This window comes from Cupressus sempervirens, chromosome 11, assembly GCF_028749045.1.
Source record: "Cupressus sempervirens isolate cs-2001-9-10 chromosome 11, ASM2874904v1, whole genome shotgun sequence".
Lineage (NCBI taxonomy): Eukaryota > Viridiplantae > Streptophyta > Pinopsida > Cupressales > Cupressaceae > Cupressus > Cupressus sempervirens.
Window position 1 is genome coordinate 403,646,703 of NC_143128.1, and position 25,449 is coordinate 403,672,151.

The 25,449-nt window shown below is 35.5% G+C and overlaps 1 protein-coding gene across 1 annotated transcript; it reads right to left on the reverse strand.

The window, feature by feature from the left end:
- Positions 1-1,715: 1,715 nt before the first annotated feature.
- On the reverse strand, positions 1,716-23,824 carry LOC149529875 (phragmoplastin DRP1E-like). Its single transcript, XM_089810039.1, has 16 exons — positions 23,426-23,824; positions 23,275-23,338; positions 22,829-22,936; positions 11,551-11,652; positions 11,193-11,243; positions 11,024-11,085; positions 10,102-10,192; positions 9,722-9,786; positions 9,345-9,539; positions 9,077-9,196; positions 8,877-8,947; positions 3,049-3,274; positions 2,880-2,930; positions 2,538-2,766; positions 2,293-2,432; positions 1,716-2,189 (listed from the first exon to the last, which is right to left on the reverse strand). The coding sequence occupies exons 1-16, from the start codon at positions 23,561-23,563 to the stop codon at positions 2,061-2,063; spliced, it is 1,842 nt and encodes a 613-aa protein (XP_089666165.1). The 5' UTR covers positions 23,564-23,824; the 3' UTR covers positions 1,716-2,060.
- Positions 23,825-25,449: the final 1,625 nt, after the last annotated feature.

Consider the following 25,449-nt stretch of genomic DNA (forward strand, 5'->3'; position numbering starts at 1 on the left):
CCATTGTTCCTAGAGGGGCTTTAGGTGGGTTTGATGAGATTTTAAAGAAATCTATCCCATGATTGGGAATAAATAAGAGGGACAAGCAGAGTGGCCTTCAGAAGAATGAGGGTACAAAGTACACTATTTATGTGGCATTTTGATCAGAGCCACATAAACAAAAGATTTAGGGAGGCTCAAAAGAGTTGGATGGCATTGAAGATGGTGGTCATGATCTGCTTTTTGGATGACAACATTGAAAGAATGAAACATGACTCTGGATGAACCAAAGAAGATGAGGCTAGAAAAGGAAGTCGGTGAAGCTAGTGAGGACTCTACAAAAGCCAAAGTAGATGCATGGCTACATGAACGCATCACTAGTGTAGTGGCAGAAGACGGCACTAGAGACAGGGTAAGTTTCTCAACAGCAACGGTTTCACTCTGAATTGGTTAGTTTTTGTGTTGGTACAGGATTCTTTTGGCTGTGTGCAATGCGCTCTTGTTCTTCTTGATAATGTCTTTGTTTATCTGTGGCTGGTTTGGAAATGCCAATTTTTTTAGTGGGGGTAGCATGAAGAATGCCTGATTTCATTGTTTAAAACTCTGTAATTATGCTACACTACTGTAACTGGTGATTGTGACCGTTAATGGTCTCTGGGTGGGGATTTTTTGTTGAGCTTCAATGGCTGATAGTCGCTGGCCGGAACAGTTTTAGCTAGAGTTTTCTTCCAATAATGTAACAACTTTTAATTATTAGTAAAAAATCTTATTACCGAGAAATACAAATGGCAACCTGAGTACTCTGGCATGACCCACTTAACACACTGGTATACACAATTAGATATAATCAAAATACATGATTACAACGGATAAATGCATTGGGTAAATTATAAGCAATATCTTGCATTTTTATGCAGGTCACTCCAAATTCTTTGCCAAAAGGTTTGTCAATATCTTGAATGCTAATAATTTTATTAATATACAACTTGCACGTATAATTCAATGGAGAAAATAGCAATGAAGTCATAAGTGTATGGATCTGAACACATTCGTACTTATACGTATCAAAAATAATGTGCAATGGGCGAAATCTAGACACACATGGAGCTATAAAGGGACGCCTGGAATATCAAAGCATCCCCTATAAGTTTGACTTCAGTGACATCCTCAACCAGGGCTTGCATTACCTTTTTTCACAATTTTGGGGGCACAGCAATGGGAATTTTTTCTCCGCCTGAGTACACACTTTCTAGACATCTGGGGCAGCCTGAATATCCAGAAGACGTTAGATTATACTGAAGCTTTCACGATATGATAAGATGGGTGTACTAATGCAATACAAAGTAATCACCAATAAAATGCTGGCCAATGAAATATGAAAGTTAAATCAAACTTCAATGTTGTCTGTAGTTAAAATTTGACAACTAGATACACATTAAAATCACAGGTTAAAGATGTACACTAGAGAAAATAACAATGATGCCCAATGAATATGAAACAAAAAACTAAACTTGAATGTTAACCTGCACTTGTAAAATCCAATTACTGATTATATCGTACTTTATAAATTATCAGGTTATAGATGTATAATGCCAAGGCTAAATGAATGTACCAATGCCACACCAAATAAACCAGAAATTAAAGCTGGTCAATGAAATATGAACATAATTAAACATGAATGCTGATCTGTGTTTTCAAAATTCAATAAATTAATTAAGAATAAACAATGTAGGCTGTTGTTATGAAAGCATGAATCTCTAATTTTATTAAGACAACTTAATACAAGCAATGGTTAGGGTACAATATTGCAACATGTAAAGAGCTTCACTTGTTCCTAACTTAAAGAATTAGGAACCGAAAATGTTTTGCTTCTGATAACTGAACACATAATATGGCATCAAAAGACTAATGAGCTCTGCCAGCCAACACTGCAATAAAAAATCATATACTACAAAGAGCTTTTACAGCAGAAGCCATGAAAATGTCAAATCTGTTCATATGATGATTTGATGTTGAACATGGTTCTGTAACCAGGTATCGAAGTGAGTGTCGCATTGATTTCCGTCGTTAATCACAATCTCTTATCTTGTCCAGGCAACAGAATCAACTTCATCCCGAGCTGCCTTATACAACTCAAGCCTTTTGGCACATGCAGTCCTACGCTCCATTAATGCAGGATCTTCATCTAACAAAACACCAAGCTGTTTTCCCTGTTTCAAAATTCAAATAAACCCAACTTTGTCAATCTAAATTCTGTAGAGCTAACATCTACAGAACCTCTACGAAAGCAGACTCCTAACATAAAGCACCTACCTCCCTTTTGCCAATTTGAGTATAAAACCGATCCAGCAAAGAGCGTTTTGCCTCACGGACTTGACAATGAACAACAGCTTTAGGGATTGAATTCCTTAGGGTATCCAACACCATGCCCACATAAGCAGAAACATTGGAACCTAAAAGATAAAGTTGTCAGATAGCTAGCTGATGGATAATAATAAGTTAAAAAAAATTAAAATGTAGACAATGCCTTAGGTTTAGGGTATGTGCTTTTCTCCCACCTATTCTTCTGAGGTGGTTTTCTGTATAACGATCCATCGCCGGTGCTGCAGGATTTCCACCTTTCTCCACTTCTTGGGGGAGTTTGCGGAAAAATTCAACTGTCAAATAACTAGATTCCATCTCCACTAATCTCAATGCAGTTCTACGGCCATCTTCGCGGAACCTCTCCAAAGCTTCTCCTGCAGCAGCTGCTATTTCTGCTTGAAGAGTAGGGAAGCGCTTCAACTCCTGAAAATTTCAGAGGGGAAAAATAAAGTTAAGCTCCTATAATATGCAACACTGTAACTTCCTAATACATATGTTTAGGAAGTTCAACATTGACTGTAAAGATTAAACCCAACCTGAGTTTCATTTAGAGATTTGCGAACAAGTTCTTTGAGGATGAAATGTACCTGGAATGAATCCAAGAGTGAGCAAATTTTAACATGTATTGCTTAAAAAATTAAAATGCAAAAAACTGCACATCCGATTGCTGTATTGATAATTAATAAACAGTTGAAGATGCTTTACCGCATCAACAGAGGCTTCAGAAGGACCCTTGAAATAACTAAGGGAACCATCTATAAGCCTCCGATATCCTTGTTCGGGAGCTATCAAGTGTGGCTGATAACCATCAGCCTCAGAGACTACCTTCCTCACATTTTGCAATGAAAGATGTCGATCAAAAGGTAGTTTTTTCAAAGCTGCTGGAAGCTGGTTTTCAAAAACTCCATAGATTTTTTCACCCCCTGGTCGCCTAAAACATGAAGTAAATAATAAGTCAGATTTCAAAAATGCAGGCGAAACTGCTGAATGCCTATCGCTGTTCTACAAAATCCCTTTCTTTACAAGGACATTATACAGCTACATCCACAAAATGTTCCAGCCCGAAGGATTTCAAAAGAATGAATACAATGATCAGGGTTATAAAGAACATTCAAAGAACTTTCTTCATGCAAGAGTCCCAAGATGGAAAGAGATTACAATAAAAATATTCCCATCAACAGATAAGTAGCTCTAAGAAAAGAAGATTAAAATGTAGCGACTTGGAAAGGAAAATTTGATTAGACCTTTGCTTCAAATTAAACTGTTAATTTATACATTTGTACCAGAAACGGATGCAGACAGGATTCTCCTAGACCTGTGAAAAAATATAAGTGCTAAGAGGCAAAATATCCCTTAACACCAAATCTGGCTAGTCAGCATGTATGATTATTGTTTAATTGTGCCGACAGACAAACTGATATGTATTTCACTAAACATCTTTTCCTATTCATTCTGGCATTCTGCTCATCAACAATACTTCATACAGTTGAACATATATCTCACCATTCTGAACATACAGTCTAGCATCACACTTCTGAAGTTTTCTCGGCTCTACCATCCATCTTTTTCTTCATGATTTTCTAGTTGTATACAAATGTTTTCTCCATTAGCTGCAACTTGCATAGATATCTTAAATAAATTTATCTAAAAGATGCAGAAAGATTTCAAGCATCACAGAATTAATAGACCATATTAATTAAATAATAATAATTAGTTATGATATTATATTATATATAATAAATTTTCTATTAGAAAATTTATATCAAATACTTATTGATTAAATTGATAGAATTTAATTAAAAACTTGTATATAAATATTTAAATTAGTCTTCTGGTGCATGCAGAATTTTAAAATAGAACATGTAAAAGATAAAGCTGTTAAGGGCATGATGTAATGATTAAAAAAATGGTTATGATGGTGTTGCCATCAAGGTTCAAATCTCCATGGCATTATTGTGCTCACAGGCTTTACAACCATGCAGGAAATCTCAGGTCTGGACAGTTTGTGTTAATGCAGGGCATGAGATCCCCAGTTTGTGGCCTCTAACAGCTCAGGGTTTTTACAAACACACTCCCTCCATTATAATCCAACCTTCGATGCAATTTTCATTTCAGTCTCGGCATAATTACCCATGATTCTATCTTTAGGTTTCTTACTTTGAAAGTATTGGTCAGCTGTATAGTTAAATCACATAGAGTAGGTTATGTAATCTATTTGGCATTGTGTTAGATTATAATTTCACTAACTTCAGGCACAGTTAAACCATAAACCTGTACCATCTGAGAGCGTCATATAAATATTTGTAAAGCCCCAGCAGTTTATTGTTCTATGTTGAAAATATTTTCCCCGATTTCAGTCAAGGCTATCCAAAAACCTATAATCTGAAAGCATCCGGTAGATTTTTTGAGCCACCCTTAAAAGTTAACTTAGTTAAGACTTCACTTGTTCTGTTGGTTTTCTAGGGATTGATTGCAGATATAGTAGCACTGCCATGAATTTGGTATTTGTGTTTCAAATGCAACATCCTCTTAGATTTATATTGAGAATAAGCAATGAATAGACATGTCCCAACATGTCTACTCATTAATCAGATAATAAGTTATTTAATCATTTATATATATATAGATAGATAGATAGATAGATATATTACTATTATATTAATTTCTCATATATTTATATCTCATATAATTATATATATGTTTGTCCGATAGAAGCTATCAAAAATCAACACTCCCTCTTAGCTAGGGAGGATAAACACAAGACACATATTACACCATTGGTAATATTAGGAATGACAAATTTTTAGGATAGCTCATTTGATAGCTCAGAAGTTTTCCGCCATTTGATATCACGACTATTGGTCGTCCAGAATATCAACACATGATATTCACCAAGTACTCAAATAAGGTTTGATATCACATTTGATATCAAGAGTTTTGGCCTTCCAAAATATCAATGATATTCACCAAGTACTCAAAAGGTTTTGATATCACATCTAATGTCAACAATATTGGCCTCCCAAAATATTAATCATACTCATCAATTACTCAAAAAAATGGTTTTGATATCACATCTGATATCAAGAGTATTGACCTTCCAAAATATCAATGATATTCACCAAATACTCTTTGAGTAATGGCCTTCCAGAATGTTGAGATGCAAGACATTCACCATATACTCAATTTGTTTGATCTCATAATACAAGTTACTATAAGATCATCACCTTACAATAACTTTTGTAAATACAAGTGACATCCTTTGGAAGTCGTCACTTCCTCGTGATGTACACAAGGTCACCAAGTACACAAATAAGGTTTGATATCACCTTTGATATCAAGAGTTTTGACCTCCCAGAATACTAATCATACTCACCAATTACTCAAAAAAATGGTTTTGATATCACATCTGATATCAAGAGTATTGGCCTCCCAAAATATCAATGATATTCACCAAATACTCTTTGAGTAATGGCGTTCCAAAATGTTGAGATGCAAGACATTCACCATATACTCAATTTGTTTGATCTCATAATACAAGTTACGATAAGATCGTCACCTTACAGTAACTTCTGCAAATACAAGTGACATCATTTGGAAGTTGTCACTTCCTCATGATGTACACAGGGGGTAGGCCCATTAAAATCACATAGTCACAAGGTATATTCATGAATCACAGTCCTCTTGACTGCTACAATTTATTCATCGCTAGATAATCCATCTCACCATGTTTTACTCTCTCTAAATCACCAAAGATTGAATCATATTACTCCCTCTCTTTCAAGGTTGCCTCTAATGAAATGCCAAGCTCCTTCTAAATCTAAATCTCTCTTTTCTTGCAACAACATTCTTTAAGGAAAAGATCAAGGCACATAACTCTTATAGAAAATAAAAAATAAGAGAGAGACTGTAATGAATAGATAATTGTAATACTCAAAAGAAAATACTCATCTAGACATCAACATACTTGATTGTCGCCTCATCACCGTTCATGTGATAATTATATATAACAGTGAATTTCTTTCACCCTCCTTATAAGATAATATATTGATCTCATAAAATATCAATTATTGAGAAATTCACAATGTTCTATACATATTCATTCATATGTTACTGATTTTATATATATATATCAAGTATAGCCATATCATATTAAACATATAAATGAATATTTATATAATGTTCATTACCAATAAAATAAATCTTATATTCTTTTATATACTATTGTCCTTATTACATATTAATAATGCAAAGAACTTAAACAATAAAAAGAAAACCTTACATATTACATCATACATACTAACCTTAGGTCTACTTACCTTATAACTTGGTTGGCACGTAGATTAGGGCAGAGCATGATGTGTCAATGTTATTCCCTTTACGATGCAATCGTATGTGGGATTACTTTGTAATGTCTGGTCGCCTCCCTTGTGTGATGAAGTGGACCCTTAATAGTTGACCACTAACCGTAAGTAATGTTGTCCTTTTGTTTTTACAATAGTATGTTTATATTTCTTGGAAACAAAGTGCTAGTAATGAACTCTGTGAGTATGCAATTCTCACAGCAGTATTGTTAAATTTGTCTCTTCTAGTTTCCAAGCATTTTTCTAAGTATTAGTTTTCTCATATGAATCATTAGCAATTAATCCATTTGATGAGCCAACGAGGGATATTCATTTTATTTTATTTTGAGTGTCTTAATCTTCCATTTACTCCACAATAGCATTATGCATAAGATATAACCATCGCATCCTTGTCACATTTCCTTGTTGACTCGCATAAGATATCACATCACTACGAAGTTAGATCCTTTATAAAAAGTGAGCTCACTCTTTACAGCTTCCAGGTCAATCAACCTTGTGACCACTTCATAAAATAGGACACTTCCATTAGCGCCACACTACATCAATCCATGAGCTACGTAGACCAGTCTAATGTCAACAAGAATGAATATGGTCATGGTTTGATGTAGGTAGATTTGCATTGTTCTTCTTCTATCTATATATAACAGCATGGTCTAGCTATTATACAATCATTGCACAATGAGCATCTCCACTTTCAATTGCCGACCGAATCAAATACTTCCCTGTAGCCTTGTGTTCAATGTATGAATGAACCGAAAGAAGATATCAAAACAGAATGAAGGGCACAATGACAAATGTCTTATCCGCTTTCCACGTGCCAAGTCAGTCCAGTCTCCTTTGATTTGTTTGCAGATTGTTGTTTCGAGTGATGATGTTCATTATGTTATCCACTTATATTGGGGTAGATAAGCTTCCAGTTTAAAACAAAAAATGAACGCCACTTACATAATTGCTTTGTCTCCATCATTTCAATTTAAGACTTTGAATACATGATGGTACAAGAAATTAGAGTTCTTTTCCTCATATTTATGTTGAATGTCATGACTCAAAGCTCACCCACTCCATGCTGTTAATGTTGTTCAACCGCAGAAGCCACAAAGATTCTATTGAATCAGACCAGAAGTGGGCGGCACACACTTTGTTCTCTTGTAATATTGAAGGTGTCACTAAAGAGCTTCAAGGTGAGGACATTGACTGAAATCCAATGTCGCTTTTTTTAATATGTTAGCGGCCAGGTGCATATGAGGAATGCATCTGCAGATTTCATTTTTCATTGACATGGACACATGATTCGACTGCACTTATTTCATTCTGAAAGTATTGAACCGTAGCTCTGATACCATGTTGGTTTTCTAAGGATCGATTGCAGATATAATAGCACTGCCATGTATTTGGTATGTGTGTTCCAAATGCAACATCCTCTTAGATTTATATTGTATAGGCAATAAAAAGACATGTCCCATGAAGGCACATGTCTATTTGCTAATCAGATATATAATATAATAATATATTTAATCATATATATATATATATATAAATTTCTCTCATATATTTATATCTCAATTATATATATGTTTGTCCAACAGAAGCTATCAAACATCAACATGACTTCATCCAAAACATACAAAGCATAAAACAAACGATCATTTTGTAATATTTGATTAGATTTGTCATCTTCTATTATTTTTCCAAGGGATTATTCAATGGAGAAGAAATATTTTGTTCACAGGAAACGCATTATATACAAAAGATGGGCATTTCTAGTACACTAGATACATACAAATATAACTCTGAACCATCACAAAATTTAATCTAAACTTATAGGATGAGTCTAATCAATTTTAAACATTCAAAATCATCATAACCTTAATAAAGATCCAACTGTGTTTCAAAAATTACAACTTTAAAAATTTATATGATAATAGGACATACCCAAGGGCATGAAAATAGCCTAATACTGATGTCAAACTTCAACATTAAGCGATGAGATTTAAGCAAATATATTTACTGGAGATAGATCAAACATTAAGAATGTGTACATAGCAGCCACCATTTATATAAACATTATTGAATTAGCCTTACAATTATAACTGCATATTCAGTGTAAAAGTATAAACAGAAAAAAAAAACGCATATCTACATGCAATAAAAAGAGTTCAGCTGTGTACATACCCTCCATCAAGATGTTCTTTGAAAATACGATCAAAAGCACGGCAAAGCTCTAATATCATATATAGTTGTGCCTGAAGGGATTAAAAGAGGGTGTTACAATCAATAATTTGAAGTAAAATGTCAATGTTTCAGACTAGAAATATTCTGCAGTTCCATAATTTTAACTTATATCTGACATTCAATCAAAGAGAAAACCCTACGCCTGCATCAACAGCAATAGGTCGGCCCAGGTGGTCCATCTCTGATTCAAGCTCATCAATAGTTTTGTTTATCAATGAGACAATATTTGGTATGCGCGCCTTAATGACGCTCTCCAAATGCTGCAAGAAGCATATTAAATAAAATAAAAAATTATTCATGCAGAAATTTTAAAAGAAAGGTTGATAAGAAAAACATTTCAGCTGGTAAATAACAAAAGCAATCTTCAGCTGAATAACTAAAAGCATTCAGCTCCAGATAAATAGTCACCTTTGAAAGTAGCTTAGCTAAATATTCCGAACCCATCCGATTTGACAAGTGTCCATAATCGGAACTGGTTGCAAAATATTCTCTTTCCCTTCGTCGAGCAGCTATCATATCAACACTCTTATTGATATCAGCTTGTGAGCGATTGACAACTCCAACCCATGGCTGTTGTAAACGATATGATCGCCCTTCAAGAACCTTTTTAATAGCACGAAACACATCAACAGTAGCTAAAAGTGGAAAAAAGAAATAAAGAGAGAATCTTCTACGCAATAAAAAGTTTCTAGTAACATTACAAATAACTTTAACAACCTCCACTACAAAGAAAAAAGTAGCATCCATGAATTCCCTTCATAAAAAAGAAATGAAGCAAAACTCACTTCCAAAGCATTGGTTCCCTTATCCATAAGATCAAGCTTTGTCAAGACACCAAATGTCCTTTCACCTGAAAATGGACAACAAATTGAAAAAAAATGAAACCTTAAATGAAATGCAAACAAAGTGATCAGGAGAAACTGCATAAAATCATAACATAAAAATTGAGTTCCAGCTAAAACGACTTGGCAACATGCACCTGCACCAATTTATGACAATCAATGAAAAGCACAATGGCATTGATGGCAGACATCTAGATGAAAACCCTGTTATTTTTAAAATATACACACACTTTCTTTTATCTGTAAGGAAACAATTAAATCAAAAAACACTTTCCATAAAATGTTATTTAGTTATTTTTCAGAGTAATATATGCAATAAATACCTGTAGGATCCACTTCTCGAGCTAGTTTTATGGCGTCTGATGTTGCAATATCTTGGTTTGCAGGAGAAATTGCCAGAATTATACTATTAGGCTGCAAACAAGGTCAATTCTACATGAGAAAAGCAACATTTACACAGTTTCTGAGTGTGTGTGTGTATATAGAAAATTATATCCAAAACAAAAACTGATCACCTGAGAGCATATAAGAAGAAAAAAATGTTAACATGAGTAGTATTTCCACTTGGGAAGAACTTTAACATTTGACATCCACAGTCAACTAGCAGACCACCAATACTGGCAAAATTAAGCAATCACCCCAGCATACCAAAACAAGGACAAAAAAAATGAAATTCCATAAATACAAGCCAACAAAGAGCATGAATAGGCTACATAAAGTTGCATCTAACAGAGAATCCAGTATACTAGTGCCTATCAGCATATACATTTCTGTAAAAATTATGGGATGCTTGGCAATGTCAACTCTTCTAAAGAAACTGAACTGAGTTGGTAAGTAAGATGGCCTTTTGTCATAAAATTAAAGTGAACCAAAACATTTCTAAATATAAAAACAGGAAAGTGAGACAAAAAAGGAGCCTTCTAGACAAAATATAGTGGTTCAGCTTTCAAAAATAGCATCCTGCTCTCAAATAGTTAAATGCCAGACTGGCATGATATGGTCTTCGACAGTGCACACTAAGTAATAGAAATATCATAAAAAACATATATTCCATTCAAAGAACAGCTATTTTCAGAGATCAAGCATAGCTACTCCAGAATTGCAAATCGAGGACTTAAGCTTATAAGAAACCGCAAAGGCAGCAGCAACAAGAGCAGTCCATGGAACATTTATGAGTTGGCATGCTAGAGGGGGTTAAATTCACATTACAAACTTCCTTGTGCAATGTTACCAAAAGAATAGTACCTTTTCAACATAACTTCGAACCATGTTTTCAATGTCACCAACAATGCTCTCTGGCTGTCCATCTGCAACATCCAAAAATTAGCAGCTCAAGATTTTCCCAATATCTTTATATGCCAATACCACTTCAAACCAAGAACCAAAAAATCAGACAAATAATGTTGAACCTCACCTACAGCAACTTTTGTCAATCCAGGGAGATCAATGAGTGTCAAATTAACAACTGTAAATGAAAGAAACACAAAAGTCAGCTTGAGAATACATGATTCAATGTATTCTTGCATTGCACTCTTTGAATATATTAAGCCCAAAATTGAAAATTACATTACTTGATTTTGTACCAATTAATATCTCCATCGACAAACTCTTTGATGCAATGAATAGCACTCAAATTTCATATGCTTTCATCAATATTTCATTGCAACACGACATGGCCCACACATTTTATATGGCATAATAAATTACAGTCCCGATAATTCTCTTCTTCAATCAAAATTTTCTTAGCAAGTACAGAAAATGTAGATGCATACCATTTGGAGAATATATGCTTAGATGAATTGGTACAGGAGAAATCATTTTGGTGCGCCCAGTGATTCTATCAGTTTCTTCTTGAATCTCCGAACGCACCTTAGCTGCAAAATCCAAAGACAAATTCCAGTTTCATTTATGCAAACTTCAAAAATTTCTTCTACAAATCAAATGGCATGAGTGTTGTATTAAATATACTACAGAACAATACACAAATAGAAATGGCACATATGCAAATAAGCTGCATGATAAAGAATAGTAGTCAACTTACGTCATTAAAAGAAACTAACAAAACTACTTGCACAAATCTAACCAAAAAGGGCTCTCCCAAAAAAAAAACATTAAAAACAATTTAAGATGATCTGTAGGATATACTCGTGGAAACTGATGAAATATTTTCATTAAAAAAGTCATGATAAGAAACTCCTACCTATTATATGTGAAATTAACTAACAGAAATGTTTTCTTAGTAATGAGAATTTAGAGTATTCTAATGAGTGACATAAAACCAATTATACATAAGGTGCTGCAGTACATAACTAAACAAACATGTTATGCGTAAATTACCAAACCCACAAAAAAGTTACAACTTTCTAAAGATACAAAAATAGTATAGGAAAATAAGACGGTAGAAAGAATGAGAGAGGGGGAAGGTGGTTTGATGATGATGCAGTATGTTTGGTCCATTTAATGCTGGTTTCCAAAATTATTGGGGAGTTTTCATATCTTGCATTTGTTGTCCGAGTCTTTTGTTTTCCTCGCCCTTTGGGCAATTTATGCCAAAACATTTCAATTCGTTTGTGTGATATAGCTAAAAATTATGTATACAAAAACAATTGTAAATAACCCAAGGAAATTAAAACATAACTTGTAATGTAAATAACAACTGCATAGTAGTTAGGGACTTGTTTGCATTTCATTTTCAGACATCATCCATTTCATTACTCACCTTGATGCACCCTCACATGCATCAACATCCACATACATACATGCATATCCACACACATACACATGCCTACATTCGTACATCACTGCATCTACATAGGCACATGCACATATGCTCAGCTCTACATATACACGTGCATATATCTATATACATAAATTGCACTCACATACATATATCGATACACACATATACATACTGTTTTTGTATACATATATATACATATGATTGCATCTCAACATATATATCTGATACATGTGACAGCATCCATTTGGCAACCTTGGTATATGTATATATCAATATGCGTTACAATAATCAATACTCTGATAATTATAACCTGTTTAGATACATCCATACAACAATGATGCATGATGCTCAAGTATCATATTATGATGGACTGTTAAATCTATAATCGGAATAATCAATACTGATTATTATGAGTAATATACAGTATTCAGCCTTGATGATTATCGGCACTTGATCATTGTTATCACTTATGATTATGTCATGATCTTGCCTTGACAATTGTCAGCACTTAATCGCATTATGTATATTCTATCATTTGCAGTGTTTAGTAACATCAGCTGACGCAACTCAACACATCACTTCAGACATGTTTATATATTCTATGCCTTGAGATGGAGGAAGTGTGATTGATTGATTGTATATTTTTCTCCCTTTGTGTGTTCATCACTTGGACTGAGGAAGCGCAGTTGCTGACACAACCTTCCAAAATACAAGTACAGGAATTGAAATAGCATTTATCAGACACAGCATTATTCTTGAGCATACATTTATCCCTTTACCAGAGACGGCTTGAAACATTGCAGATTGCATACATAATAAAGTTACATCACTGACGGCATACAGCCAGTGACCATCCCATCAGCAGCAGCATATATTATAAAGTAATAACAGAGACAGCTTGCGGGAATGCACATGTTTCACAACAGCACATAACAGAGATAGAAATAGTGTCACCTGAAGGTCTGATATCTACAGACTTTGATTATATATTTATTCCATTGGCACTTGGAATATACTTGTAAATACAAATATCATTTCATATACATACATCTGCGTTATGACATTGCACTTAGTCATACATTTGAATTGCATTATCAGCATTTCATTGTAATCATTGTAATTGCATTGATACTTACCATTCATTGCATTTTGAGTACATTTTGCTGCTTGTCATTACATTGTTCATATTATAGCACTTAAACTAGCAAACTGTTGTGCAAATTCATATTGTCCTAATTCTACCAAAAGGGGACATTACAATCTGGTAATGCTGAAGCAATTGGAAAGGGAGTTGTGCCCAATGGCACCACCAGGAGAAAAGAACTGGAAGTCTGTTCCACTGGTCTTTCAAAAGATAAAGAGTTCTACAGCTCCCCTGAATATTGTCCTTCGCCTTCCTGATTTTGAATGTGCATGTAAATGATTAATTCTACTTGGGTCCTCCAAGGAGAGAAGCTAAATGCAATCCAAAACCTAACCAAAGATTTATTTTTTCTTCCTCTTTGCAGGCAAACAACCAGAGGTTCTTCATAGACATGGTTCTTTCTATGTCCGCAGCTCCCTACTTGTATTTTCCACTTGGATTATGTATTTTGTGGTTTTCAACAAGGAAACCCTTAAAGTTCCATCAAAAACAATTCAACTTCACTTTCATGGTCTTCCTTAACCATGTTTGCCATTCATTGGCCACAGTGCAGCCTCTCTTAGGAGAAAGGTGTGTTGAAGCAAATAAATTTGTTCAGTGTATCCTCTATGTTGAGTCCACATTTAAGCTGACCTTGCCTGGGACCTCAAAACCTGCACTTGGATTATGTATTTTGTGGTTTTCAACAAGAAGAGCCTTAAACCTCCCATCAAAAACAATTCAGCTTCATTTTCATGGTCTTCCTTTACCCTTCTTTCCATTCATTGGCCACATTGCTGCCTCTCTTGGGAGAAAGGTATGTGTAGAAGTAAATAAATTTGTTCAATGTATCCTCCATGTTGAGTCTACATTTAAGCTGACGTTGCCCAGGACCTCAAAACCTGGACTTGTATAGTAATTGATGATACATGCCATGTTCAAAGGTTTTGTGTCAATCTTTGGAGCATATAATCAAAGATAGACTGCAAGTCAATCATGGAATCAAACCAGTCACCCAAGCCAAGAAAAGACTTGTGTCAAGCAAAAAATGATGAAGGATAGATTGTCGTCGGCAACCAAAAAGGTGGACACAATGGAAAAGATTGGCAAATGGGAACGCCACCACTTAAAGCCTCAGCCTTTGTTCCTGACGCTTGCCCAACTATCAACAACAAAATCAAGCAAGCCGTGCCACTGTAACCTTCCAAAAAGCCCTCCAAGGAGATTAGAAATCCTATTTTTATAGAATGCCAAAACTTGGGACTATTTTGTCCTCATGGAAACCGTGTATATTACTTTTCAGAAAGAAAATCTTCTTCAAAGCATCATTGAAGCTCCTTGATCCCTCCTCTTTCCATGGAAAACTGAGAAATTTCCAAAAAAATTAAAAACACCTACAATTTAGGAAGTTCTCTCTTGATAAACATGGCAGGTTTTGCAAAGCAATTGCTCTGCATTCGAAAGGTTGGACTTTTGTTCATATGTATTTAGACCCTCAGTTATAATGATGGAATGTCAATGGTCTAACATACCCACACCATAAATACATTGTGCAGGAGTTTCACAAGCAATTTGCTCTGGAAATTCTGTCTTCAAGAGAACAAGTTTTTTTCCAGCAGCAATCGTGGGCGAGGGCACGAAGGCCTGGAAGCATCTGCCAAGTGGCAGGTGCATAATATGCACATGGTTGCAAGCGTCTGCCAAGTGGCAGCCACATAACATGCACATGGTTGCAACCCATTAAACAAGACTTTGTGGGCCTTTTTTCAACCTAAAACACATAGCTATAGGTTTTCTAATCATCTAAACCTAGAATGTTCTACATAATGGGATCCATCCCCAGAGGTGGCTTGCAGAGGAATTATCCAAGGCTTATTATATATTTAATGAAAACTTCAATATAGTTGACCTGGCATGTAACAAGTAGGATCACCTCCCAATGAGATGGACAATCGGCACAGCTAAGGCATGGTTCTACATGCTAAATGATATTAGGTTTTTGTGGTCCTGATGTTGGTTCCTTAGCATGGTTTGTGTGGTCCAACTTGCATGGCGATCCTAATAGTCAAAACTGATTGCGCAGCTTGATTCTGCTATTATTTACGCACAGCCATATGTTTCTTTTGTCAAATGAATCACTCTCCTGATGAAGCCTTTGTTTGATATTGTCCAACACTCTCTAATCTACTTCCAAATCAAAAAAGGGGTCACGGAAAAGACTACTGAATGAGACAGTTCATTGCAAAAAAGCCATACAGCTAGACCAATGGCTGACAGGAGCTGTCTCTTTAGTTTTGAGACTCTTCAAAACCCTTTCCTATGTGGTAATATATTTCCAGGCTCTAGCTTTATAAACGTGACATCTCTCTAATAAATAAAATATTAAAAAGACGAATCAATGACTGTGAAAGAGAGTGCAACGATGGGGGGGTCAATTAATGGCATGTGGAAGAGATACCAGCTATTCTTTGTTGGAATCACTTTATGCATCTTTTAGCTCTTCCTATAACAGTATTAGGAAGAAAAGAGAATCGTGCTCTAAAAGATCCTTATACTAACTTCATTGTTCAAGGGAAAAAGAGGAAAATGTTCAATTGCTGCTTTCAGCTGATTTCTCCATATTGGGGTTTCTAGGATGAAATTTTTGTATTAACTTTGTTTATTAAATTCCCGTGTCCCTTCGTTGTTTATGATCAAGCAAAAACATTACACAGTCTAATGCACATGCTACATTATACTACTCTAATATACATCCCAAAACACTGTCATTCGAGTAAGTGGTTGCAGAATGAGTAAAATAATTTAATCTCCACAAGCATGTTTTGTGAAGAAATTACAGATCAACAGCTAACAGTTTTACAAATCAAATATAAATACCAACCATCAGACTCCTTACAATCTCAGAGCTACAAATACTTGGATGCAATTCTTAGTACCTAACTTGAGACATCAATACTTGCGACTCAGCAGAACCATTTTGACTCAAACTTAGCGAATTAACAAAAATTCAGCAAAAACTTGGCATACACAAGTTTCTCCTGCAAACTTGCCAAATGCTAAGCAGACTTCAATTCAAGGTTGCCAGAGCTCACCCCACAAATACATGGGCAAGTTTCTCATCTGTATAAGGAAATGGCATTTACTCAACGAATTTAAATTTTGGTTTCAGCTGTAGCTGTCAGAATTACACCACCCAGGCCTGCAAGCTTGCAGTTACCCCTGCCCAACTCGGCAAGCTCAGATTTACATACTTGGCAATAAATTGAACCTACATACCCATATATTAAATAGTTGGCCACTTGCTCAAACTTCTTGAACCACAAATCCATCTTTTACCAACCCAAGAACCAACCAGTCTTTACAAATTACTTTGAATTATGTGATTGTATATGTATAAATACTGTTGTAGCAAAAAGTGAGCTCCGATACCATGTTGAAATTTTCAAGACAAGCACCTGCAAGATCAAATAGCAAAACAAAAACACCTTCCACAAACAAAGGTTCCATGAAAGAATAGCTATGTTTCTCAAGAACAAAGAATGTGGAACGAATACAAAGGATAGCTTTCATAAAAAGCATCTCTCCAAAAATAGAGGAATAAACTAATAAAGCTAAGATATGCAAACAAGAGCATGATGTGCATACTGGAGCTGAAAAAGAAAACTGTAGCCCAACTAGACTGAACTAGCTAAATTAAACTCAACTAAGCAAACTTAAGGCTAGGCATGCATGTGCAAACAAGTGGTCATATATGCATGAGAATATTCTCTGAGCATGTGTGCGATTATTTTATGCAACAATATCAGATGTGCATGATGCAACAAAACTGTGTATGAAGCAAAGTAGATGCATGCTCTAACAAATGGTAGTACAGTTTTTTGATGCAGCTTGATGAATGTGTGATACTCCCACCAAAGCACAGCCTATTAAATAGGTCACAGCCCTTCCGAGAAGATAATAATAGTATTGAGAGGGCTGACTGAGAGAGGGAAATTAATTAGCAAAGGCCAACCATTATTAAAAAGGGTATATTTATTATCAAGAGGGTCAACTAAGAACCGAACAATCCTTGAAATGGCAAAATTGGGTGGCAATAACAGCTTAATTTAAAATCATTACTTTTATTAATAAACAGCAAAAGGCAGCACTTAAAGAGTTTCTCCTAGAAAAAAATATCTCCATTCAAGGGGGTACATCACTTCACTTGAATATGGATATATAAGGGAAGACATTTATGTGAAAGGGATGGAATAATCAAATGGCAAGCAGAAAAGGAATTGAGGAATCAGAACCAAACTAATTGCAGAAACTAATATTTATATCAGCAAAAATTAAATTAAAATATAAATTTGTGAACAAAGTAAATTTACAGGCATGTGTGTGTGTGTGTTTATGCAATAATGGTTCTTGCAGAAATTACCACTGTTCCACGGGGACGTGTCCCCTATGATTTTGGGGCCGTACCCATCCCAGGGACGAAACGGGGATGCAGGGACGTTTTTTGCCATCCCCAAAGGCATCCCTTTTTTGCAAATTTGGATACATCCCTGAAACAGCAAAAACAAAAATTGGCAGGAATCTTGGGGACGGCCAGCAGTACCTAGGATAGCAAAGTCGTCCCCCAGCCATCCCCAAAACTGTTGGCCATCCCCTTTTTTCCAGCCAGTCGGGTAAAGCCAAAACACCCCCAAAATTTATTTTTCTTAAATTTTCCTATTTTTTTTGTGTGGGCCCCTAGTTGTCTTGAAAACATAATAAAAATATGCAAACCATATTTGGTCCATTAAAACACTAAAACACTAACCCTTCTACTCATTTTTACATTTGACATACTTGCTAAGAGGAAGGAAAAAAACATAGAGCAGCAGCAGCAGTGAGGAAAGATTGCATTTAGTATATACTAGTTACTATTTTAGTTGGACTTCTCTTTATTTATTCTGATTTCATGCATACTTGGAGCCTTTAGGCATTTTGATTTTTGCTATATATGTATGTGATATTGTTATAATGGAAGTACTTAGTATTTGTCATTCGATAATTTTCCATGTATTGATCCTTTAAAATGTCTATGATGAATGGTTTATCAATGTTATGATATACATATTTGAATTCGGTCTCTATATATAAGAATTCCCCTACGTTTTTAATCGCCGTCCCCTAAGGTCTCGTCCCCTATTTTTTGGCTTTGACCCGTCCCTGCACCGGAAACACATCCGTCCCTTAAAACATCCTCGTCCCAAAAACTCCGTGGAGCATAAGAAATTATTGATTGTTGTAAGTAATCCAAATGCTTCTCTTTGTATAATAGTAGATTTGTATATTAATCCATTTTGAATTCTGGAGAAGCAAATTGCAAATAGAAAGGACACCAAGCCTTCCAGGTTCACAACAGATGAAGGATGGCGAGCCTTCATGAGCTCTAGATGGAAATGAGCTTCTAGATGAAAAAAACGACCAAACTTTCATGCTCATGAGCTGGGAGTGGAATGGGCCAGAAATCCTTCCATGCTTCAGTGCTTGAACGAGAAGGTCAGGCAGCATCCAAGGTGAACTGAGGATGGAAGGGTGACCCACCTTCCATGCTCTTGAATACATGGCCAAACTTGCAAATGTTCAAATGAATTCCTAATGAAATTATTATAGGAATATACTTTGGAATGACTACTGCCTTGATTGAATTTCAATATGAACAATGTTGATGTGAAATATGGTACCTACTAATGCTTAGTAAAAATAGATGTTATCCCTGGCTTGTGATTTTATGTCAATTTCCACAGACTAATATTATATGCCGAATCTATACAATCGGTATCAAAGCCTTGATCCTAGCAGCCAGATGATCAAAAAGGGAAGACATCCTTGCTTAAGCTCTTACATCTCTACAAAATGCCTAATCTAGGGGAACTATCCACAGAAGTACATTCTGTTATGCTGCTAACCACAAAAGAAAAAGTTCAGCACACATTAGAAGCCAGATATATTAGAAGGTGCTAGTGATTGGGCTATGAGGGTGAGAAAAGCACCAAACATGCTGTAGAGCAGTTATTATCATATGCTACATTATAGAGTTAAAGTGACTTCAAAGCAACCTGTGTAATAACCATTGGAATACTAGTTATACCAATGTCAACAAAAAACCACCACAAGATGCTTAATACCCTAACACACAGAGTTAAACAAAAGAATGATAAAATCAACCTAATACACTCATGAAAAACTGAAACAGATAAATCAATATGCACCAGCTAATGATCTAAGCATCTTTGATTGATATAATGAAATAATATGGATAAATCTCCTACAATCTGTAGAAAGCAATGTCACTCCCTCTGAATCGCATAAGAAATAACAGTGTCGGAAGACGAATGTGTTCTACTCTCTAGGTACTAAAGAAACCACATTCTGCAAATCCCATCTTACAAAGAATGCAATGTCTCACCTTATAGCCAATGTAAGTACACTTTGAACTAATAGAGGACATTTAAAACTCTAAGCAATGATCTACAGAAGGTACAGACAAATAATAAGATAATAGATTATCCAAATCCTACATGATGTTTTTTTTGTTTTAAAGGCTAGTCAAGAACTTTTAATTTCATTTCTTGAAAGTTTATATGGAATCTATATGGAGATACTTGGATCATGGACTCCTCGAGGCAACAAGTTACCAGCTTAGTATCTGCATAAACAGTTCCTTACATGTTTAATTCCTCAGGATAACAAGAACTAATAACATCAGAAACTTCAGAAAAATTATATTGTACCAGACCAGCCCTAAATTGATAACACTATCAGAGTTAAAAATATATGCATCATCAGGCAATATCTCTAGTAGGCTTGTGTATAGGGCCTTAATTAACAACATTTAATCAACAATATCACAGCCAACTGTTAACCATTGCAAACAATGATAAGTGCAGACTGAGATGAAACTACTAAGTTTTCTGCAATAAAATGTCTTCATACAGCTCAGAAGCATAAAAATTACCAACCACTATGAGAAACACCATAAACATCAAAACTCATCTCATCAACAAACATTTAGTTTTTAAAATCGGATTGTTTCTAGTTTCAACCCAAGCTCACCTTACAACTTTGACATTAGGTTTGCTTGTATCAAATCATGCATCATTCTTCTTCCCCTTGACTCGTATCTTGATAATAATTATTATATACCTGAATGCATCAATCTTCTCCCTTGACTATTATCTTGCATCAAGTAGAAAGCAAGTGTTGCCCACTTCCCAACTTTTATCTACTGTGAAAAGTCGTGCATATAGGAAGATTGTCTACTACGGCAACACAGAACATTACATTTGAGACCACATATTTGTACCGTGCTCTAATACTCATTATAATATGTAGACAGCTCACCCTTTTGCTTTGATACCAGCCTCATGATTGGCCATTTGGAAAGTACTTTAACAACTCTTCAAGTACATCATGCTAGCAAAAGTTGGCATAACCAAGATAATGAAAGAAACATCACTTGGTGTAAAATCTCCAAAACCTAAGTTATATCAGTCATGCAGCAAAAGCTAATTATATCACAGGGCAGATTATAAATACCCAAAGGTTGATTTGGGATCCTCATATTGGCAGATGATTCAGTTTGAAAAATTAGAACAGACATTGCTTGAGGACAAGCAATTTTGGGAAAGGCAGCAACTCCCGTCGAAGCACAGCCCGTTTAAATAAATCACAGTCCATTCCAAGAAAATAATAATAGCATCAAGAGGGCTTACTAAGATTAGGAACTTAGCAAAGGCCAACCATAATTAACAGGGTATAATGATTAATAAAAGCGCTGACTACGAACTGGGCAATCCTTGAAATAGTGAAAACAGTAAACGCAGCAATAACAACTTATTTAATAATCATTACCCTTATTAATAGACAGCATAAGGCAGCACTAAGAGAAGCATGTCTCTTAAAAATGAAATCTCCATTTGAAGGGATGCGTCACTTCACTTAAATACAGATATAAAGGGAACACATTTTATTGGAAATGGGTGGAATTTTCAAACAGCAAGCAGAAATGGAGTTGAGGGATCAGAACTGAATTAGAGACAGAAAGTAAGATTTATGTCAGTGTCAATTAAATTAAAGGATAATTGAAATTCTGTGAAAAGAAATAAATTATGTGTGTGCATTTCCATGTGCTAGTGGTTCTCACAGCAATTATTGATCAATGTGAGGAATCTAAATGCTTCTCTTTATGTGATTGTATATTTATATAGTAACCCATTTTGAATTTTTGAGAAATGGGTGCAAATAGGAAGGATGGACAGCCTTCCAGGTTCAGGAGAGATGAAGGTCAAACACCCTTCATGCTCCTTATCAAGTATCTCACCCACAGATTGAATGAATTACCAGCTTTCCATGATCGTGAGCTGGGGAATGGAATAGACCAGAAATCCTTCAAGCTTCGAGGCTTTGATCAAGGAGGATGGCCAGCCTCCAAGGTGAACTGAGGGATGGAATGGTGATCCACCTTCCATGCTTGCTCTCGGAATACAAGGAAAACCAAACTTAAGATTGTGGTTCGCAAACATTTTAAATGAAATCCTAATGAGATTGTTTTAGGAATATACTTTCGAATGAATATTGCTTTATAGGATTTCATTATGAATAATGTTTATGTGATATCATGATGCCTACTGAAGCTTAGTAAAAATAGATGTTATCCAGGTTTATGATTTGATCTCAATTTGCAGCAACTAATATTGTATGCAGGACCAAGACCAGGAATTCTCTCAAAAAGGGCATATCTACTCTTAAATGTATTAAATTTATTATTGTTTATTGGAATTGCACTATTAGGAAAAATTTTAGGAATGTCCAAGAAAGGAAAATTACAACATAGTTATTTTAGGTTGACATCATCGTGCAGTAAATAATGGCTTCCAGGGATGTTCTTATTCAATTTTGAAAAAAGTCATTAATTTAAACTTGGTTCGCAAGATACATCAAGCTGCTAGAAGATTTAACCAAGTTCCTAGTTCCTGAATCACGTTTGAACACTGGTTCGACTTAACATGATCCTCTGTACAATCAATTTCTTGAAAGATATTAACTTAGTGCAATCAAAACGGACATAAAATCAGAAAGGATCTAAACAAAATCATACAGAAAACACTCATCAAATCAAGCATATTATAAGAAATATAAAAATAAGAACACATACCAAAATCTGTAATCCGTTTGTTGGGACGATGTAGAAATTCTGCATATTCAGGTGTCCCTTCGTCTGTTTTGTGAAGTTGTAGTACAAGGGGCCTCCTCGTCACAATACCTGTTAGAAAGAAACCATACTATAATATTCGGCTTTTCTTACACCATAAATACATCACAGGTAAATATTCCCCTTGATTGGGAAAATCAATCCCCGCTTTTGAAAACTAGCAAATGCTTGATCTTTGCAAAGTTTAACAGATAACAATTGTTTGCCTAAGGTATCAGGCATCGCTAGAAAACTATATGTTGTTATGAAATATTACGATACAAACAGAACGATCTATTAGAATATTCCTTATAACCATGTAATCATCAAGCCCTTCAAATTCTTATTTGATCTACAGAAATAGGCATACATATAATTGTGTTGCAAATCGCAAGTCAAAAAACGTGTACCTGAACCCCGCGGCAAAAAGTCCCTTCCCACAATGCTCTCGAGTACAGAAGATTTTCCGGAACTCTGTAAGATAAAGCAAGAGAACATTAAAGGATGATTTGAACCCTAGAAAGCCAAGAAGAAAAGCAGAAAGGGGAAACAGAAGAATACCTGGCCTCCCACAACGGCCACGGAAGGGAGGGACTCCCAAAGCGTGGGAAGGGCACTGTCACCGCCATAATCACCAAGAACTGTACAAGCCCTCTGGATTCTATTAACCAGTCCGATTAGATTCTCCATCGTCGCCATTCCGATCTAATCTGCGATTGAATCTCGAATCCTCACCAGTGCTCACACAACTATTCGCCTACCAGACGTATACTTGGGTAAATCTAAGATTGGATGAGAGACCGTTGGGTTATTGTAATTTGTGGTATGGCCCAGCCGCCAGGTGAGAATTCTGCTCGTTTTGTTGAAATTTTCAACTCCGCATGTTCAAATCCCTGCTTGAACGTAGAAAAAAGGGAGATGTTCTAGACAAGTTCGAATTTTGCGATTCAATTTTCTGATAGGTAGCTTGGAAACTCCTCTCAATGCTTTGTCGGATGGAGAAAGCCTCACTCGTATGTTTTTGGTCCCACTTTCTCACCAGCAAATAATGTATGTTTTTTAATTATTTTTTTAATCTCGCTTTATGTCTATGCATTTCAAACGTTCCATTTTAGTCTATCGTATTGTACTGTCTTTATTATTATTTGTTAATAACTTCTTTTTTCGCTTCAGCATTTGTTTTAATACTTGCGCTCAAACCCAACTAGGTAACGAAGCGTGATTATTATTATTTTATTATCTTAACGGAATATGAATATCATTTTTTCAAAATTAAACTTCTTGAAATCTATATTGAAAATTGTAATATATTATAAAAGGTGTCTATTTCTATTAAAATTAGTTTTAAATAAAAAATTGGTGTTCTAGAAAGATTTGACAAATATAGTTTAAAAATATATGTATATTTGTTATTAGTTGTAATTTTATTCATCCCAATTTATTATTAGTAGTGTTTCTAACATTTATTTGAATTGACCTTTTTCAATTTTAAAACATAATGATGAGGATGGTTCTATAATTGATTCTGATTTGAGCTAGAGTCGATGTGCCCTAGCTCTTCCCTCTGCTCTACTAAGTGGATCGTGTTCTATTTGGGAGGGAGTTTCTATCATTTTTTTGCTGGGACTTGTAGCCTTGTGTTGGTGGATGGTGTAGTGGGTGCTATCGAGGATTTTGTAAGCCCATGAGGGGTTCTTTTCTTATACAGGTATGCGTGAAGTGTCGCCTCTTTTTAGTATCGCGTGGTTAGAGTGTATGGAGTGTGGGGTTTGTGGGATTCTTGCCCCACTCTTTGTCCCTCTTGGTGAGGGTTTTGTTTGTTTCACATGGAGAATAGAGGTCAACCCTCTACCCAAGATCCTTTTGGTAATTTGGTCATGGTTGAGCCTATTTCCTTGGTGCATGCATGCTTGAAGGAGCACATAGGTAATCCCCATCTTGGGCAAGGTAGTTCTTCTGAGAAGAAGCCCTTTTGAATGAAGAAGGTGAATGGTTGTAATGTTATTCATGCAATTCATTATTAGCAGTTGTTCCAACATTCATCTAAATTGATCTTTTTTGGTTTAAAAACATAATGATGAAGATGGCTTCACAATTGATTCTAGCTCAAGCTAGAGTCGGTGTGCCCTAGCTTCTTCCTCTATCCTACTAAGTGGATCATGTTCTATTTGGGAGAGGATTTCTATAATAATAAAATGTTGGGTCTTGCAGCCTTCTGTTGGTGGATGGTGTATTGGGTGCTTTCGAGAATTTTGGGAGCCTGTGAGGGGTTCTTTTCTTCTGCAAGTTTGTGCAAAGTGTCACTAATTTTTAGTATCGCACTATTGGAGTTTGTGAAGTGTGGGGTTTGTGGGATTCTTGCCCCACTCTTTGTCCCTCTTGTTGAGGGTTTTGTTTAGTTTGCATGGAGAATAGAGGTCAATCCTTTGTGCAAGTGCCTTTCAGTGATTTGATCATGGCTAAGCCTATTTCCTCAGTACATGCATGCGCAAAGGAGCGCATAGGTAAACTTCATCTTGGGCAAGGTAGTTCTTATGAGGATTCCTTTTGAATGAATAAGGTTAGTGGTTGTTTGGAGAGGTCTT